The sequence below is a fragment of the Callorhinchus milii genome, unplaced genomic scaffold (assembly GCF_018977255.1).
Source record: "Callorhinchus milii isolate IMCB2004 unplaced genomic scaffold, IMCB_Cmil_1.0 Scaffold2, whole genome shotgun sequence".
NCBI lineage: Eukaryota > Metazoa > Chordata > Chondrichthyes > Chimaeriformes > Callorhinchidae > Callorhinchus > Callorhinchus milii.
The window spans coordinates 42,570,106-42,590,613 of NW_024704743.1; the positions used below are offsets into that span (position 1 = coordinate 42,570,106).

The 20,508-nt window shown below is 42.1% G+C and overlaps 1 protein-coding gene across 1 annotated transcript in view; it reads right to left on the bottom strand.

The window, feature by feature from the left end:
- drosha (drosha ribonuclease III) overlaps positions 1 to 20,294 on the bottom strand; it is an 82,248-nt gene extending 61,954 nt beyond the window's left edge. Inside the window, exons 1-13 of the mRNA XM_007895464.2 lie at positions 20,088 to 20,294; positions 17,320 to 18,439; positions 12,950 to 13,030; positions 11,553 to 11,799; positions 10,332 to 10,473; positions 9,736 to 9,899; positions 8,473 to 8,553; positions 6,493 to 6,579; positions 6,320 to 6,406; positions 4,435 to 4,506; positions 4,025 to 4,106; positions 2,698 to 2,772; positions 1,028 to 1,197 (exon numbers count right to left, since the gene is read on the bottom strand). Of these exons, the coding sequence (XP_007893655.2) occupies positions 1,028 to 1,197; positions 2,698 to 2,772; positions 4,025 to 4,106; positions 4,435 to 4,506; positions 6,320 to 6,406; positions 6,493 to 6,579; positions 8,473 to 8,553; positions 9,736 to 9,899; positions 10,332 to 10,473; positions 11,553 to 11,799; positions 12,950 to 13,030; positions 17,320 to 18,431 (2,400 nt within the window). The 5' untranslated portion in view covers positions 18,432 to 18,439; positions 20,088 to 20,294. The remainder of the gene's footprint in view (positions 1 to 1,027; positions 1,198 to 2,697; positions 2,773 to 4,024; positions 4,107 to 4,434; positions 4,507 to 6,319; positions 6,407 to 6,492; positions 6,580 to 8,472; positions 8,554 to 9,735; positions 9,900 to 10,331; positions 10,474 to 11,552; positions 11,800 to 12,949; positions 13,031 to 17,319; positions 18,440 to 20,087) is intronic.
- Between the last annotated feature and the right edge of the window lie 214 nt (positions 20,295 to 20,508).

Sequence of the window (20,508 nt, forward strand, 5' to 3'; positions counted from 1 at the left end):
TCCCAACTCCTCTCTCCACAAGCTGCTCCTCTCCTTCTTCAAGGTCCGTCTCTTTGACTGCACCTTCAGTCATCTTTCCCTTCCCCCCAGCCAACACCTTTAGCCCTCACCTTTCCCGAATCCAACCTCCAGCTCCGGTTAAAAACTCTTGACTGTCCAGCGCCTTGGTGACATTTGCCCACCGTGAAAGGCACTATATAAATGCAATTTGTTGTTGGAATATTTTGGTCAGACTCGCAAGAAATATGCAGAAGTAAATTAGTGGACCGCTTCATCAAATGAGCAACCTAACTGAAAACCGACTGTCCGACAGTGGGAATGAAGATGGGGTGAACATTTACAGTCTGCTATTGTCTCCTAACAGGAATTCTTTGTGTGCCAGATAAAGGAACCCTGAAGAGAGCTCACTAGGCTAACTCTCACTCTTGCTCTAAACCATCTCCTCTGACCAACTGATACAGGCAGATAGAGCCAGGCTGACACGCTAATCAATTCATGGGTTCTCCCAGGTCAAGTCAGAGCCGTTAAATTAATCGGAGCTTCGAACTTATGTAGTTGACACCAGTTGCAGACATTTCTGATAAAGAGAGCAGTAAAAATATCCCACTGGCAGACCTAAATATAGCAGCAATAAGCACACTCAGTCACTGCACCCCCTTCGTGTACAGCATATTCATCCTGAGATGACTAAGAATATGCTTCATTCACGTGAACATCAGAAAGCACTTTAAATGACCATGTCAAAGAAATTCACTCGATGATCTCTTGTTCAGCGCTATAGAAATAAAACTGTAATAGATTGCCAAATAATTCAAATGAATCCATGCATATTTTTGACAAAGATGGTGTAGAGATATTTTTTCTTGCAAAGTTGTCATCTCCAATTTAGTATCTAGCACCTGAATATAAATCCACCAGCTCTGTTGAATACAGTTTGCTCATTAGCTGTCACCCAGTAACTTTCAAGGTTTCCCAAACAATTTCACCTTAATTTTTTACCACAGTGGCTTTCCACTTCAACACGTACCATGCCAGGGTAGCTAACGATCATTCCTTTGCATTCCTCAGCGTATTTCTGCCACTCCAACTCCTCCCATTGTAACATGTCAGCAATCTCCTCCTCGGGAACGAGAGCCTTGCTGCTGCGCAGGAGATAATGCAGCACCTGGTGCATCGAAAGCACCTCCTTCCCACTGTCTGAGGTCGAGGGAAGCAAAACACAAGCTGGGGTCAGCAAACGTAATCCACAATCAATAATAACAATAATCCTTACATTTGATATAGCGCCTTATCTCGCCTTTGAGACGTCTCAAAGCGCTTCCAGAAATACCGTAAAGTGAATTTACTGTATATTTTGTGGCCGAAACGACTTGAATCAGGGTAGGGTCTCGAGCCCATAACAGTGGCGGAGCTTGACGCTGAGCTGGAGGGAGGGAGGAGGTGACCGTCAGCAAGCTCGAAGAATAAGGTCATTTAGAACCAAATCAGCGTCGGCTCCACGTGTTAGTTTCAGGCCCCTCCTCTTTTACTGATTGTTTTTTGCGGCAAATTTGATGCCTCAGCAGTCCTAGTTAGTGACTCTTTATTTTAAACAGCGACTGACTTCCACGTCATCTTCTTACAAATTAAAGGGTGTGGTGAAGGTGTGTGCAAGCTGCCTGTGGCTCCATATCCAGATGCTGTTTCAGCAGCTGTGTTTTTAAAAGCTACAGTCACCGTGATAAAGTGAAATACCTGCACCCCCTTCCCTGCACGGGGCTGGAAATTTTTGTCTCCCCTTCCCCGCACGGTGCTCGTTACATTTTTGTAGCTGTAGGAGCAATGCAGGCCTGAGCACCTCATTCAGCTCTAGTCTGGCTCCCAGGCCCTGCATTGCACATTTGTGTATGTGTGTTTGTGTGTGTGTGTGTGTGTGTGTGTGAGAGTGGAAGGGGGGAACTGAAATATCTTCAGAGATTTTCTTGCCAAACTGAGACTAACCAAAGTCTCACCAAGAGAGTTTGTGTGAGATCTGAGACATCAAATTTGCTACAAAAAGTGATTGATAGAGAGACGGGGCCAGACAAGACAACTCAAACCATGATATGAACCCTTAGACAAGTTAGATGGACGTCAAGTATTCATCACTTGAGATCCTCAGCTGCTCTGGATGGAGTGTCAACATTGTGCCCTGGTGAGATGTCCTAGTTAGCAGGAGGAGGGACAACCACATACACCACAAGGCTAACTCATCAACCTTCTCCTCAACAAGAATGGCAAACAAGCAGAGAGGACGGAAGCTATCTGTAAATGAACTGCTCGACAGGCATCTCACTCAGAGATTCAAATAGGATCCGCGCAGAAACATAGCACATTTTCATCACAGAATCAGCCATTTTCCGCTCAGAGAGAGACTATTCGGCACATCTCACCTCTTATAAAAAGAGCATATAATAACTAAGTCACCTCACTGCCACAGACACAATTCAGCTCAATGGCCCCTTTCTATACTACAGATTTCTATGTTTTACAGAGCACTAGAAGTCTCCATCCTTCGCACTGTACTTTAAAATGTGGTTCTGTCTGCAGGGGTAAAAACTGTTTACATCTGTATTTCGAGCTGCAATGCTCAGTTGTTCAGTTCATACACTGGAGTAGTAATACGATCACAATGTGGGCACTAAATCCCTCAGGATGGTCTGTTTATTCACTACTCACCAGGCAGAGACCTAACAAAGCGGGGCATGAAGTGAAATCGTGGGCAGGATGGAGTGCCATCTTCAAAGCGAGGACCTAGGGAACCAGCAAAACATATTTGATAAGAAACATACTAAAGCTGCCTTTACTTATCCTGAATACATTTCAAAGCTAACTTAAACAAAATATATAAGTATCATTATTATATAGACGTATCATTTCCTCTCCTTGAAAGCCACCAGGGTCAAGCAGCCTGAGCAGGCTGATAGAAGGCCTGTGACCGCAAAGTAGCTCCAATGAGCTGTTTACACATGGTCTTAGGATGTCTTCGGGCTGTGAAAGGTGCTATACAAATGTAATTTTGTATTGTATTTTACTCAGTAAGGAAGAGGGAGCTGAAGTACCATACTCAATGTTCAACGCTACGCTCTGCCAGTCTAGAAAGGAATCCTGGATTGGGTTAAAACCCAGAGTTCATACCCGGGTCTCCATTTTCTGGCAAAGCAGTAATACATAAAGTTGGCAATTTTAGTTTTCTACTGGAAACTAATTGGGTGCAAAATCAAGACATGTATTTAAGTGTACTACTTCAGAGTAAAATCATACTGCACTTTTATCAAATGAGATGCAGCATTTTACAAAAGAAGCCCAGACTTTAATGGATCCGCTGTCTTCAGCCCTCAATACAAGCAGCTCAGCTTCAAAAGATGCATAGCAAAAACTAGTTGCTCACCGATCTGATTTTTTCACGAACAAGCTAAGTAATCGTTTCATTAAACACATTATAAGTGGTTTGCACTCTTTGCAGAGTGGTTAATAAATGTTTAATTCACTAACATTTAGCCTGTGTTTTTTGTAAACCTCAGTTCATTAGCGCTGTACTGCTAACCTTACTTCATTTCATACATATTTCTAAAAGGATCTTTATGATTTTGCTGAAGATGGCCAACAATTGCAAATTTAACATTTGAACCTTGAACAAAACACAAGTGGACCTGACAAACCACATGTTCCCAGCAATGCCCACAGCTCTGTCTTTTTGGTCAACTGGGTGTCTGACACGTGCGGAAACCCATCACCATGCTTAAGACTATCCAAGGGGGTGATACCAAAACCTCAAAGATCTGTTTCAGAATATATGCTTGTGTAAAACAAGTTGAGTCGGGAGGGTGGGGGCTGAGTATTGTAGTGAGGGGCACATAGAGATTATTCCTGCTGGTAGTCCAAGGGTTAATATTAAAGACATTTGAATCAGATATGAACTAAAATGGGTTTTAACAGGTAAAAAGTGGCTTCCCATCTACTCCATTTGCTCAGCTGTAAATGTAAAATAAATGCTCTGCATTACCAAGAATGTTCCAATCATACAGCTCCAACAAGTCCCTGAACAAGAATGAAGAGAACAGCTCCAGTCCCTTAACACAGAAGTTCTGAAAGGAAAAGAGAAGCAAGTACAGAAGCAGCTTTGAAATGGTGGCAGCAAAAAAATTCAGAAAAATAAAAAAAACATGTAGTCTTCATAAAACTCATTCTGAAACAATGCCGTAAGTGTGACACGTAATGTTTTTCACTTAGATCTCAACAAACCGAGATCACCATTCTGTAAAGCTTAGAAAATGAAGACAATTTTACAGTGAAGAGATTTGCACCGTAACCCTTTTAATGAGCTCTTTAGACACAGCAACCTGTCCTTACATTTTTCCAGCAGATGATGTTCTCCACTTAAATGTAAAGAATTCAAAGAATATTAGTCCTTACCTCTGGCATCATTTCCTCTATGAAATGAATGGTGTAGTCAATGTTGAAGCGTATCACTTTGCATAAAGGAATCTGCACAATCAAACAAGACTTTCAGCATCATGTGCAGCTTATCAATCCTATGAAAGTTGTATTTTGTTTGCTATCAATCTATTTGTCTTGGTTGCTATCTTCTAACTTACCCAATGGATATACAGCAGATCTTCAAATATTTAGCCCATCCTACCTGCCCTCAAATACAAAAACAAACATTACATTTTCTATTTGTTTTTTTGGTCAGCCAGGTGTCTGATACGTGCTGAAACCCATCACCATTCTTAAGAATATCCAAACCAAACTAAGAATTTCTTGTATCCCATCTATATATGGAAACCCCATAGATTTTTTTTACATCTCTAAATCAACTAACCTGTTCTAAATTTTGCACTAACTAAAATTCAACACGGTGCATATTTTACTGAGATATGCACTAACAGTAAAACAAGACAAGTCGTTGAAAGAATGCACTGTGGCGTTCAGCAGTTCGGAAGAATTCCTCACTCTTAAACAGCTAACGCAACATCTGGATCAATATAACATCAGAATATTCACAGAAATAATAAAGGTTTTAATCAATGCCTTATCAGCATGGTTTGAAGTCTGCATATATTGTGCATGTACAAACTTCAGCCATCCATATAAAATTCTTGTGTTAAAATATAAAATAAAATTTGCGATATGAGGGTAAAACATTTTCTGAAAAAACAAAATTACAAACCGTAAACAACTTGTTATTTTAAACAGAAATCAATGAATAATGTTTCCCAACAAGTTCTAGTAGCAGTGTACTTGCATATTCAGTCCACTGTAGGGCAGCTGTACCGCAGCACCAGGTAAATGCACTGCCAGCACTGAGCACATTCAATGTTATAGTGTCATGGATCACAACGTATGGAAAGGAGAAAGTCACTGAATAGAATTTGAAACCAACTAATATTTTTCATGATTTACATATCGGAGGCATCAGTTTTGCAATCCAACCTCTGAGTTATAAGTTTGATTTGAAGGCAGCAAGAAATGGGGTTTAATTTTTTTTAAGAAAAAGTAGTTTTTCACTAGCAATGGTGAGAAAGACACCAATGATGCAGGCACTGGTTTTCTCTGATTCAAAATGAAAACATTGCACTAGAGAGTGCACATATGTCCACAGTGATGGAATTTTATTTTCAATTTTACTTGTACTTCAACAGTGGCATAAATCTTTCTTTTTGATCGGGTATCTGATATATGTGGAAACCCATTGTCATAATTAAGAATATTCAGGCTAAGAATTCCACATTTATATGCAACCCAAGGAAGGAACTGTCTGACAAGTTTTCCCGCTGCTTGTCCAGCTAGGACCACCCTACCCATTAGAGCTTTGGCTTGCAAAGTTAACATGAGTTGAGTGGAAAAATCCCTGCCCCCAGTAACTGGTTTGTCCTTCTAAGTCCTGGTGAAGAGCCAGGTTGGCTAGTGTGTTGTTAGCTGTGGACCCACCTGGTTTAGAAACCAGACTACTGGAACCACCATAGAGGTTTGGCATGATCTGACATTCTGTTGCCAAGTATGTTACCTTGGAGAATGAGACCAATTCCATGAATAAAGTGAATTAAACAAATTTTTAGGACACAAAATAAGCTATATGCCATAAATAAGTGAATGCATTTAATCATTTGAGATATATATATATATATATGTGGAACGCTCAGTCTGATTTGGATACCCTTAAAACCATGGTAATGGATTTCTGTGTGTGTCAGACAACCGCTGACCAAAAAAGTTGCTATTGAAAAGAAAGCATGTGAATTCAGAGCAACTTGGCAGTACTTTAAACATGGAGGTAATGCATAATGGCAATACTCACGTTATTAAGAGACGTGTGGGAAAACAGAGAAAACCCTTCGAAGATGTATTCATGGTCATCATACTCTATCACAGTTGGTCTGTCAGTCTAAAAAAAATTGTAGGGTTCAATGTAACTGTTAGATAAAAGCGATACAAGAGAAAACATTGGAAAAGATCTGTACAAGCACTCACCAAAAAGTTAGTAGGTGGAGATACAGTAATTCTGTAGTGGAACAGTCGACCTGCATTGTTGGTTATTGGGCGACAAGCTACATGGACCTGGTATAAAGTGAAACATATCATTGGTGTTATCATCACAATAGTTTTTCCAGGTTCTCAATATGACCATGAAAAATAAGGTAGACAACAGCATAACTACTGGCAAAATCACCCCAAATCTTTAATCATAGCAACATACACTGAGTTACCAGGAGTAAAGATTGTTTGTGAATGGGGGGCTGTATTCTGCTCTTTTATGCTATTTATGCACTTTTTCAACCTCATTATCACTCTTGTTTTGTGTTTTAAATGCAACTGAGTCTTGTCTAGGGCTGGGAATTCAGTGTCAAGTGGGTGCACCGTGCATCGGATCACAAGTAAATCTGTTTGGCTTGAAAGGTTCCTGATCAGTACTGTGATCTCAGTTAAACTGATTGTTCTCCAGGAAGATGCCAGAATAAGGCACTATAAACATTAATTTCTGGCTGGAGTGAGCATTGGTGTACAGAGTAGCAACTCACTGGGCGAATTTAACCAATGTTCTACCAATCTATGCACTAATGATGAGCCAAGTGAAAACTAGGGACATTTAGAAGACAGACCTCAAACACCTTATTGTTCAAGTTAAAGTGTTTCAAATGAGTGCTACGCAGACTGCAAGAATGTTGTGGACAGAAAATCACCATAGACGAATAAAGGTTTGGAACAAGGAAGCAAGGGCCTTTGGAATTGTTTCATCAATACTTTGCAGTGCTACGATCAAGCAAATCATGCAACTATGAAGCCTTAAGAGAAGAAATAATCAGGGACCAGATTATGATTGGAATAAAAGATAAACTACACCGGAGAGGTTAACACTGCATACAGCCTTACAGATAAGTATGGAAGAAATGTCAAGAATGCATATGAGAGAAATTGAGCAAGATACAGAAAGAAATATAGAAATAGATGAATTGTCTCCAGGAAGACGCTGGAATGACTCGGATGAGGAATACATCTCGCCTTCAAGATACACTTTGCAAAAGATACACTTCCAAATGTTAAAAAGTATTTAAAAGTTTTCAAAACTGGCAATAAAAACAATATAATTTTTATAAAGCAATACATTACCAGAGAGACATGCAAACATATCTATCACTTCACTTTCGTTTACACAGTAATACTTTATCCAGTTGCTGTTATTCATCTGATAATGAGTTTCCAGTTTCAGGCAAATAATGGCCAAATTCATGAGTTCTGGAAGATTATAACTTCACTTATTCACTCTTGGATGCATAAAAAAAATTTCAAACAGGTCTTCCAGCAAATACTTATACAATAACAATTTGTACTTGCAGTTCTTTTCACACTGGAAACTGTCTCAACGTGCTTTACAGGGAGGGAGTGGGAACCTGACCTGAGATGAGGTGGTTAAGAAATGGGTCTATAAGAATTTATTTGCAGAACTAATGAATTTCGGTTTTGAAAACTGAGGGAAGGAGCAAGGTGGAGGGATTTCAGAAACTTTCAGAGAATGGGGTAAAAGTAGCTAAAGCTTACCCATCGACCAAAGAAGGTGTAGGACATGAAGCAGACCTTAGTTGGGGATATTAGAGTAGTTGGGTGAGCGAGGAGGGTTGCAGAAAATGACGCAGAGGGTGAGACAAAGTTGTGGATGCATTTGATGGGAAAGACGAGAATTTTAAAGCCAATCGCTGGAGTAAAGGGAGCCAGTGGACCCAGATGAGTAAGGGTGATGGGCTCACAGATCTTAGTGCAGGAAAGAATTTTGGTTGCGGTAATCAAGTGATCTGGTGCTTGTGGAAGATACGGTGGAGCTTCAGAGGCCAGTGAGCAGGGCAGCGGGTCAAACAACACACCAGGATTCCATACCAGAGAACAGATCTTCAGAAATTCAGTGATCAGATGGCTTTTAAGCTTTGTTAAACGTAGGAATGAGTTATCATGCCTCACCTCTTCGCCAGGGTAGATGCTATGTCTTATTCCAGTTCGTTTGGCCTTTGCGCTGCACTTACACAGTGGTCCATCGTTCATCTGTTTTTTAAAAAAAATAAACTGATGAATAAAGCCAAGGAAATTCTAACCAAATAATTCAATGCGTGAATATTGCTCGATGGAAAGCAAAATGAGGATTTTAAAGCCAATCATTATGGTGGCTGAGCCACTCCAGTCATCCAGTTGCAGGCCAAATGTCCAAAAATGTTATGAATTAGAATATAGAAAGGGCATATGTATTTGACTGCACGTCAGGAAGATGCCTGACTGCTTCACAGTCAAATCTATTATTAAGCACCTACTGTAAGGCCTAGTGACTATTTTGTTGACAAATATGGCAGCCAATCTGCACACAACAATATCCCACAAACAGTAATGGAGTGAGTGACGATTGCTGGCCAGGACACTTGGAGAAACTCCCTTCTCTTTTCAAAGAGTGCCATGGGATCTTCAACATCCACCTAAACAAACAGGTGTGGCTTTGGTTTAACATCTCATCTAAAGGAAGGCACCGCCAACATTGGAGCACTCGCATAGTATTCTGTTGGAGTGTCACCCTGCACTGAGAGATCAAAATACCCACAACCTTCTGACTCTGAGCTGAGGTGCTGAGCCAGTCTGGCACTTGGCTACCAGTGTTATTCATGGGACGATGCTGGCATAGATCAGATGCTGTATTTCTTTACATAGCAACATTCACTTAGTTTCTAATCCATTACATTCTGTAAAGCTCTTTGAGAAGGTTTTTTTTACATGAAAGGCACTATATCAATGCATGTTACTATAATTTGGCACGCAGAAGGGTTTCAGGCATTTTACTGACTTAGGGAATTATTGATGTTGAGTTATACAATTGACAACAAATGAAAAGAACAGAATAACCTGTAATCCTTTCCAATGCTTGTTCATAAATTAAGTTTGTGCTGATACCTCACCTTCCAGTAAAGTAAACCTTAGTGAACGTGAGTTCTGGACAGTCACTTCCCTGGTCAACACAGCACTTCACTAAGATTGAAAATTAAGATATTCTCTTTGCAAGATATGACTTTGGGATATTTTTTAAATCAAGTAAGACTTTGAAATTTAAAAATGTTTTCGACACAGGGAGAGTTCTTAAGAGTAGAGCTAATGGAACACAGATTTATCGATTTTTATAGAAGATCACGCATTTCAGAACTATTCGTTGTAATTGCTACTAAACACGTCACAGCATTCTCAAACCTGGCCGGGATCATTGTACCACAGTTCCTCATGCAGCCGATCCGGGTGAGCCTTTCTACGCTTGATTTCCTCAATGACGTCGATAAGTTCAGAGTCTGAGCTGCACGTGCTACTGTCATCACTCTCCTCATCTGATTCACAGTCCGACTCACTGGAGCTGACATCTGAATAGAAAAAAATCGCCTTTAAATTTCACTTGGGCTTTTGCTTTTCTTACCCCCTCTCATCCCTACAGGAAGATCTCTTGGATATGGTATTTAAAAATTGGGTTATTTTATCAAAAAGGAGAAAAGCTAAGCGATTCAAGTCTTTCATTTCTGATCCCACGTATGGTGGTACTTAACTGACTGATCTACACAGGAAGATACAAGTCTGCTATCACTCTACTGGTGCACACACACTGCTCATGTTTCATTCCCCAACTTGCTGCACATCACATTTCAGGCACATTTGAGACTCTGAGGTTCTCGGACACCATCAAGCACGTCATATTTTTTTTTAAACCTTTAAAACCCATTCAAAGTTTAGGCTGGTGTATTTTGACCAGGTCAAACACGCAGCACCTATGATTTATTTTTAATCCGTAATACTCATACCGATTTCTTCATCCAATTTGGTCTTCGGAGGGTCCCACGGTGGTCTAGCTGCTTTGGCTTTAGCTTGTCTCTGGCCAAGTTCCTCTTCAAACTTCTCGTAAAGATTTCGAAGCTTGCTTGTGCCAACGACAGTGGAGTCTCCCTGAGGGATTTTTTTTTGAGGTTTAAAACAAAATCTTTAGAATAATCCTTAATTGATATTGTCAAAAACAACGCAAAGCGCTTCACAGGATCTATTGTGATGTGTGCCCCAGCAAAGGAGCGTCAGCCTGGACTGTGAGCTAAAAGTCCCAATATATGTTTCGAAGTAACTATGAGGGAGAACTATTTGCTCCACTGACACAGCACCTACAGGCTCTTGGTACAGCACACATTCTCACAATCCTTTGTTTGGGGGAGAGAAAAACTCTTCTGGCAAAACGTTTAACCCATGAGCTCTAACTTTAAAGCTTCAATCTACGACTGTTTGTGGGACATTGCTGTGCGCAATTGGCTGCCGCGTTCGCCCACAAATATACAGTCAATTCACTTTACAGTGTGTTCTGTGAAGCGCTTTGGGACGTCCTCCCGACGTGAAAAGCGCTATATCAAATGCAAGGATTATTATTATTATTACATCCCCTTACAACAATTTACATTTATAAAGCGTCCTTCATGTAGGATAATGCGTCAAGAGCACTTTACAATGACAGGATTGAACATTGTGGGGGGGGGGGGGATGTGAGCAGAGGTTGAGGGGTTAGGTTTTTAGGCACAACTTGTTGTCACTTAGGATGGGGTTTCACAAACTTTCTGGGCTCAGGGCCCCCCATGACATTAGGCATCCCCACTAGGACCACCGGGTGGAGTCCCACTAGTACCACCGGGCTTCCTGTGGAGCAGCGAGGCATGGCTACCATAGGTGGTGGGGGAAAATATTTTGGGAGGGGCTCATCTCTGATAGGCCAATGGCTTGCTTTCAAGACTTTCTGTAGCCTTTGCGCTTCCTGCCACCGCCATGTATCTCCCAGCTCGGTGGAGACCTCCTGAAATCATCTGGCGGACCCCAGCTTGGGAACCAATGACTTAGGAGGCAGGAAATGCACAGTAAACCTTAGTTAACTGAGTGGCGGGGATGAGCAGAAGAGTGGGGTGGGAGAGGAGCAGGGAGATGACGAAGAGTTACAGCATGGAAGGATTTACAGGTGAGGGTGAGAATTCTGAAGTCGACCTGATCCTTACCACCTGATCCATAGGATCACTAGAATAGTAATTTTCAGAGTGAGTACAGCGAATCCACACTGGCTTTGTACTCAGTGCATCTTCATCCTCTTTCTCTTCTTCAACTTTCTCAGGGAGGGAGTTCTCCTCGATCTCTTTGGGTCGGGTGGCGGGCTGAGATTTCTCCTTGCTTGAGGAGTGACCTTCTCGCCTTCGTTCTTTCTCATCCTCCCAGCGAGGCCTCTTCCTCTCTCTGCTGCTTGAACGGCTTCCAAGTTGTAAAAAAGTAAAAATGTAAACATTCTTCAATCGCCTTGCAAATTAAATTATCATAACAATAATCCGTAAATTTGGTGTAGCACCTTTCATGTCGGGATGACGTCCCAAAGGGCTTCAGAGGTGATATTGTAATGTGTAGTGACTGTGTGTTTTGTGGGCGAGCACAGCAGCAATGTGAGTACAGCAGCATTATGAGCACAGCAGTGTCCCACAAACTGCGTTGAAGTCAATGAACTAATTTATTTAGGGGATTGTTAATTAGGACACTTTCTGATTAGTACTTTCAAATGTACTAACCAAAAATTTATATAAACACTTCAAAATATACTACAATTTACAAGTTTTTTTTGTAAAAAAACAAATGTTGTGAAATGATTATACTTGTAATTGTGTTATTTCATGGTCATTAAGTTTATTACCCATTAAGTTATCCAAACCATTCATTATTATTGTTCGAATTTTGTTTTAATGCATAACTAGAGCTATAATGTACATCACCCAGTGTGTAATCTACAAGTCAGAGATGAACACTGGCAAAATTGCAAAACAAAGTGACCAAAATTACATTGTACAACACCGTCATTGTTGAACAGACCACTTTAAGTTGTAACAATTATAAATTACAATAAAGCTGTCTTTGTATAGGGGGCACATCACAGTGAAGGGGGGAGAAAATCTGCTGACACGTGCACACAAAACACAAATATACACAATCTCCTTCAAGCATTTCGCCCACAAAATTTACGTACACTTTACAGTATTTTCTGTGAACCACTTTGAGATGCCTCGAAGACGTGATAAGGCGCTATATCAAATGCAAGGATTCTTATTATTATCTGTCTCCATAGGACACAATGGAAAAAGAAAAGTTCTTTATTTTGTACCTGACAGGTTTCAAGGATTAGTCCACTGCTATTTGCTGGAAGTTTAAAAGGAAACAAGGTGGGAACAAAGTTTCTGTCTGTCACCCAAACTAGACAATGCCATTCATATATATCTCTGTTGACTGACAAACTCCCCCAGCGAGTCCTTCAGTTCTGACAGCTTGCTGTGCGACTCGCAAGATTCCTAATCAATGCTTTCAGCATTAAATAGCCATCACTTTCCAATCCCAGGCATCAGATTTCAGAAAATCTCACCTGCGTGTCCTTTTTCGCTCCCTTCTATGTTGCCTGTCATAAGATGGGGACCTGTAGCTGTCCCGGTGCTTCTGTCGATCCCTGAGGGGAGATACACATCTTGAAATTAACGTTTTTCAAAGTTAAAGAGCAAACACATTGTGAGAGAGTGGTGCATTTCCCCTGCTATATACTGCGCGGTTATGGGTTTCCCCATGGTCAGACACCTGTCTGACCAAAATAAAATTCTTGCTGCATCTTATAACTCAGAAGTTGGTTTACAAATCTGAGAAATCATAAATCATAGAAACTGTTAGCTGGTTTCAAATTCTACTCAATTACTTTCTCCTTCCTGTATGTTGTCATGCTTGACACTTCAACATTGAGTGCTGCTCATTGCTGGCAGTGCATTACCCTACAGTGGACTGAATGTGTAAGTGCACCGGAATTGGAACTCGTTGGGGACACAGTATTCATTCGTTTCTGTTTAAAATAAGTTGTTTGCGGTTCGCAATTTTGTTTTTTCAAAAACCGTTACCCTCATATCGCAAAATGTGTCATTTTACATTTTAACACAAGAATTTTACATGGGTGACTGAGGTTTGTGCACACACAATATATGCAGACTTCAAACCAAGTTGACAAGGCATTGATTAAAACCTTTATTATTTCTGTGAATAATGTGACGTTATATTGATCCAGATGTTGTGTTAGCTGTTCAAGTGAGGAATTCTTCCAAATTGTGCTGAACGCCACAGTGCATTCTTTCATTGACTTGTCTTGGTTTACTGTTAGTGCAAATCTCAGTAAAAGGATCAGTTTTGAATTTTAGATGGTGGCAAATTTAGAACAGGTTAGTTGATTTAGAGATGTTTCAAAAAATACATCTATGGAATCTCTATGTGTAGATGGGATACATGGAACTCTGTTTGGATACGCTTAAGCACGGTGATGGGTTTCCGCAATTGTCAGACACCCGGTGGACCAAAAAAAAATGAGCCTGAAACAAACGTAGCTGTAGTGACATTTTAATTAATAAATATGACTATTTCAAGACTATTTATTTCCAACTAATTTCCAACAGTTTCAGAAACCGAGTTAATATTTTTATTGTTTTAACTTGTTGATATTTCATTTTTACTTTACTATATTTAAAACATGATCTCTTAAACGTATAAATCACAGTATCTGTCAATAATAACCACTAAAGATATTTATTGTTTGGGAAAATAGCCCCAGAAATGATTTTTTGGTTAAATTTAATGTCTCTAATTTTCTTCCTCCTGGCATATAGCTCTTAGCTCCCAGTCTGACTCCTCTTGCTGCGCTACAAATGCGTCCAATATCCCAGCTAAGGAGCCAGTGTTCATTTGTGAGCAACGCAGTGAGTGTTGGCAGGTCATCCCAGTCACAATTAAGCCTGACCTCTCCCCCACCCAGGAGTCCCGTAACTCAGTGGTTAGAGCACTCACCTTGCAAGCGAGAGACCTGGGTTCAATTCCAGGCAGAACGAAACCTTGGGCAAGTTTCCTTACTCCACACGCCTAATAATAATCCGCCCAAAACAAAACAATAATAAATTGTTCATTTTCAAACTACGGCTGTTTGTGGGACATTGCTGTGCGCAATTGGCTGCCGCGTTTCGCCCACAATTATACAGTCAATTCACTTTACAGTCTATTCTGTGAAGCACTTTGGAATGTCTAGAAGACGTGAAAAGCGCTATATCAAATGCAAGGATTATTATATTATTACCACAAATGGGTCACATTCATGATATGCTTTGCAAATCTTAATTCTATGTTTTTTTTCTGCTTGTTGTAGTTCTTTCCAGGAGATTGTGTTTTTTCTAGTTGAACAGATGTTGAATAGTCTGTGCAGTTTAATACACCAGTTTTTCAGTGGAATCTGCTAACCACTGGCCTGGACTCAACTTGCGCAATTGAAGTTGAAGTAAGGAAGTTGTTCTGTAGCCAGTGAGCCCTCAAACAGATGCTCACACACACTTCTGCTCGTTGAGAATAAATTTGTCTTTCCCGTCTGTAACTGATACTATATTTATATTTCTACTCAATATACATATCATGAATAGATTGAGTTTGATCATGCAGAAATCATGGGAACAAGTTAATTATATTAACTGCATCCTTTTAGTAAGAAAAGTTTCTTTCTCTTGCTGTCATTACAAGCTGCAGCTTTACATTTTGTTTTTAAATTCCCACTCGCATCAGTTTATACACTGCCCACAGAAACCCCTGCCCTATTGCTGACAGCCACGTATGAGCAACAACATCAGTATGTTACTTCAGGTATTTTTCCACTGTTTACCAAGCAGTAAGTAGGAACCCGGTTGTTGGTTGATTGGCAGATCGCTTTTCGATGGGGAAATAATCTCTTCCAAAAAAAACAAAATGATAAAATAATAAGAATTTGGTCACTCACTCCACGACTGTCTGTGAGACACTGCTGTGTGCCATTAGCTGCCAGATTTTGCCACCAAAATACAGTCACTACACTTTACAGTATATTCTGTGAAGCACTTTGAGTCGTCTTGAAGGCGTGATAACGCGCGATATCAAATGCAAGGATTATTAACATTATATATGCGCTCTGGCAGCAGAAGGTACTAACGAAGAAGCAGGAAATCCAGCTGATTTTACCATCCATGACCCAGGGAAGGCCAGGGCCATTTTTTTTTATTCCCAAGCATCCCTGGGGAGAACTCGCAATCTCAGCAATACACCTCGCGTCTCCAACTGATCGATCGAGCCTTGGTGGCGTCTCGTGCAAGTTCAATAAAAACAAGAGGAAGGAGCAATATTTACTGCAGTTTAAACATTAAAGTTTATTAAAGTTTATATTTTTATTTCGAGTTGCATGAAATGCTTCGTTTACAAATGGACTCCATAACAACGTAGCTCTATCGCCCCTTCCTTGTCTTTTTGATCATGAGCGAGAGTACCAGCCAACAGCGATCGACCGGTTGGAGACCCCTGCACTGGACCATCGGGGCTGCCTCAGTACCCAAGTGTCAATAGTACTAGACTCTTTCAGTATAACCTACGAAAAACATTTAAAGCCACATGGATACATTTTCATAAATGAAAAAAGCCTGAAGCTGGGAATCCTCTTGGTCAATAATCACGGAATATGACTATGAGTAGAATAATAATAATAATCTTTGCATTTGATAGAGCGTCTTATCACATTGTCAAAGATCTGTGCCAGAGATTTTTAGATATTATTTTTGTAAAAAAGCTATGATATTAGCTGCTTAGTCATGAGAATAAACGCTGAGATTAACAGTTATCACATCCTGCCATTCAATTTTGAGAGTTTATTGGTCACTGTCCACCATGATATTCGTCAAAAAACAAAAGGTTAAGCAATCTCTCATTTATACAATACAATTACTTTCACGTAAGGAGGATATATGTATATAAATAGGCATATCGGGTAGGGCAAAACCTTGGGCAAGTTTCCTTACCCCACCCATCTCTGTCTACCTAGCAGTAAGTAGGAACCACTGTACTCTTCTGCAAAGCGCTTTGAGACGTGATATCAAATGCAAGGATTACTATTATTATTATTATATTCAAAATAGTCCAAGATAAATAAATCATCTCAGGGAGTAGGTAACACAAAAAAGACCTCACAAGATTCATTCTCATTACTAATAATGTCACCTCAACTCTAAAACACATTACAGGCTGATCTCACTTTAACATTGAGATCCTTGTTCTTACTTTCAAATACGTTCATACCCTAGGTCCACCCAACCTCTCTGATTTGATGCACTCCAACTGCTCTGCTTTCTCAGGGCTGCTGCCCCCGGAAAATTGGGAGCCCAAAATAATAAGAATAAAAATTCTTCTATTCGATATAGCACCTTTTCCGTCAGGAGGCTGTCTCAAGATGCTTTGCAGCACTCACTGCAAAGCGTAGTGTTTGTAGGCAAGCTATACCCATCACCACCTTTTGCTTCTCAATCCTATGAGTATTTCAGTGAGTAAGTGGTAAATCTATAGAGCAGGCTCCCTAAGGAGACGGTGGAAGCAGATAGTGTCAATTCATTCAAATGCGAATGAGATAAGATTTCTTTTAGAAAATGATATTTGGGGATACAGTTTAGGAGTAATTTGAGAAATGACAAGTGTCGGATGCTTCGATGAACTAGGCAACTTCGGATCTAAGGTTGCCGAAGTTTTCTACTGTGTTGGTAAACTAATCCATACAGAATTAATTGCTAGAAACATCTGCATTATGGTAGCATGCGACAGCCAGGATGGTGGAAAACGGATTTAATGGACCTTGGTCTTTTATTGTCTAGCAATTCCCAGGTTCTTATGTCACCAGCAGAGTCGCGGTGAGGAAGTGCGAGAGCTGCTTACCTGCTGTGATCGCGATTTCTGTGTCGGGTCGGAGATCTTCCCCGATCACGGCTGGACCTGCGGCGGCTGCTTTCTGACCTCCTGCGTTCGGGGCTCCTGGCCCGGTTCCTGCGATCCCCGTGGGAGTCTGACCTGTGTCGCTCGCTGTGGCTCCTGTAGCCCTGCCCCTTGTGGTGATGCTCGTGGTGCCGGCCGCGGTCTGGTGAGCGCCGTTCGCTTTGCGACTTCACCGCCGGGTAGTGCTGCTTGTGTCTGAAGTGGTCAGACTGGTAGGATCCTGAGCTGGGGTGGCAGCTGTTGGATGTGGAGCTCTGCTGGTAGGTGCTCGTCGCAGATCTGTGTTGGTAGGCACTGGTCCCACAGCTCTGCTGGTACACACTGGGGGCCGAGCTTTGCTGGTAGGGACTGGTCCCGGGACTTTGCTGGTAGACACCAGTCGCAGAGCTCTGCTGGTAAATGCTAGGCCCACAGCTCTGCTGGTAGGGATTGGTCTGCTGGTAAGAGCTGGTTGCAGAACTCTGCTGGTAGCTGTTCCCAAAATGCTGCAGCTGAAAATGCTGCGAGTAGCTCATGGTATACGGAGCCTGATAGTTGATTTGCTGGGGTGGGGCAAGCAAGGGAGGTGGCTGAGTGGGGGCTGACGGCATCAAGTGGTGGAAACTATCCTGCCTGTCAGGGGTGCCCGACACTGCGGGCGTGGGACTGGGCACAGGAGGGGCCTGAGGATAGCAAGGCAAGCCAGGAAACCCTTGGCGGACCGGAGGGCTAGGGAATGGTGCCCTCGCCCTTACAGGGCATTGATGCATAGGATTCTGTCTAATATCCACCTCACCTGGCTGGGGAACGCTGGGTGGATAGGTCATGAAGTCTGCTCTGGGAGGAGCGTAGCCTGTGTTTTGTGGGCTTGTGAACCTGGGAGGGGGAGTAACCTGCTGGTCACACAGAAGTAGCGGTGGGGGCTGCTGAGGATGGGACGGCCGATAACTTGGAGGCTGAAAGGTTTGTTGAGGCATTCTATTCCCTGACGCACCTCTACCCCGAGGCCCTCCAGCTTTAGGGAACGTCCCGTGGCCAGTGGGTGCAGATCCCCCTCTTCCCGAATGAAATGACATGGTGCTATCTGAAACCAAAACGTTGATTACTTTTTTTTAAAAAACGCTTGGAACAACAACAACAAATTCCATTTGTATAGCGCCTTTCACATCAGGAGGATGTCCCAAGACGCTGACTGTAAACATTGTCCAGCATCAGGTGCAATCACCTTGTAGGCTTGGATTGTACAGCGCTGGAGGTGCCACCACTAGATCACTGAAGGTGCCATGAAATAAATGACTAAGAATAACAAATTGCACCCATAGCTCCTTTCACATCAGAAGGATGTTCCAAGGTGCTGGATAGTCAAGGGATTATTCACCTGAGCAGCAGAAAAAAATACCTCTCATCCAGGACTTGATGTCTGACAGGCATTCTGTTAGGACAGCGGTGGTTCTAGAGTCGAGGGTGGAGGCAGAGAGATAAGAGTTGGGTGTCACCTGCATACATGTGTAAGTCACATCACCGAGCAGGAGCATTAGATATTAAAAAGGAGCGTGTGGATATTTGGGAGAAATTGTTGTCAGGAAACCACCAAGAGAAACTCCCTTCTCTTTTCAAATAGTGCCACGGGATCTTTGACAGCTACCTAAACATTGCAGAGAGGACCTTGGTTTAACGTCTCATTTAAAGGACAGCAATCGGTATGTCAGACTAGACTATATGAGTTCCAAGTGTATGGACAAGAACCTCACTTCATGGGAACCTCAGTAACAGAGCGACTCACGATCAGGCTTCTTTTTCAAAGTCTTGTTTTTTTAACGGAAACTCACGATGATCAAAAATACAAACTCATTAGTCAGGGCAAACCAGCCTATACTACGAGCTGTCCTCAATTGCGAGTTTCCTCTGTAGTTGAGAATAAGACCGTTATTACAGGAACGAGTATAAACTATTGCAATCTAAGATTTTAAACAATTTGGATTCTTCAGTGTTGTATTGGGGGTGTGGGCGAGGAGAAAAAACAAGTAGATTTAAGTCTGCTGAGGGTAGGTCCCCAGGGGCTGAATAGTTACCATATCTTAGTGGATGAACATTCTTGGGTTTCGGTTGATTTACTTTAAGGATTTACTTTAAGGATCGGGGAATATAAATGAAAGTTGATTTACTTTTAAGGATTTACTTTAAGGATCGGGGAATATAAATGAAAGTTGTTTGCAACTGGGGTTGTAATCAAGAGGAGTGGAAGGCAAGGAGGAGTGAGGGGGGGAGAACGACCAAAGTCACGGTCAAAGAGTAAGGTCTTGAGATGGGCTTAAACGAGAGGGCGAGGGGAAGGGATGGAAAACATTACCGCCATTAATACTGTACTACGAGGTTGAATTGGTGGGTGGATTCCATGATGGGGTAAACAGCACATGGTCTGGAGGAGAGTAGGTTGTGGGCCAAACAGCCTTTTTTTCTCATCTACACACTCTCTCATATTGTCAGCACAACACAAACCACCTCAGCATCTAATACAGTTCAACCCAGAAAAATATGCACAGATAGTTGTACACAAACCTGTTGCTGTGGGACCCCTTTCAACAGAAAACAAAAACAATCACAATCACATCAATAGAAAGCAGCTCATACCAGAGGGTTTGCAAAACAAAAAGCATCAGCTGTTAAAGATACCCCCCCACACCCCCCACATGTCTCCCTCCAGCTTTCCCCACAGCACTGGGTCTCCTCACCTTCACACCAATCTCTGCACAGAGAGGAGTCACAGCCCCTTCACTCCACTCACTCACTCACTCACTCACTCAGCACTGAGGGCTCACAGCCTGGGCCAGGGGTGGCCCCTCTGCTGCACAGTGAGGGGGAGGGGAGGGAGGGGAGGCTGGGGCTGGATCAGGAAGCAGAGCTGCTCACAGCCACTCAGCACCACAGCCACACGGAAGTGCCAGCCCTGCCCTGCCCAGCCCTGCCCTGCCCTGCCTGTCCTGCCAGCCCTGCCTGTCCACTGGTGAAGGCACCTGCCAGTCACAGCCAAGGTCTGCAGCTGCACATCATCCTCTGGGTTTACACACATCCCGAACAGTCACAGAGACAGTCACACACTGACGCAGTCACACACTGACACGGGGACGAATTGATGGATTTTATTTTATTATT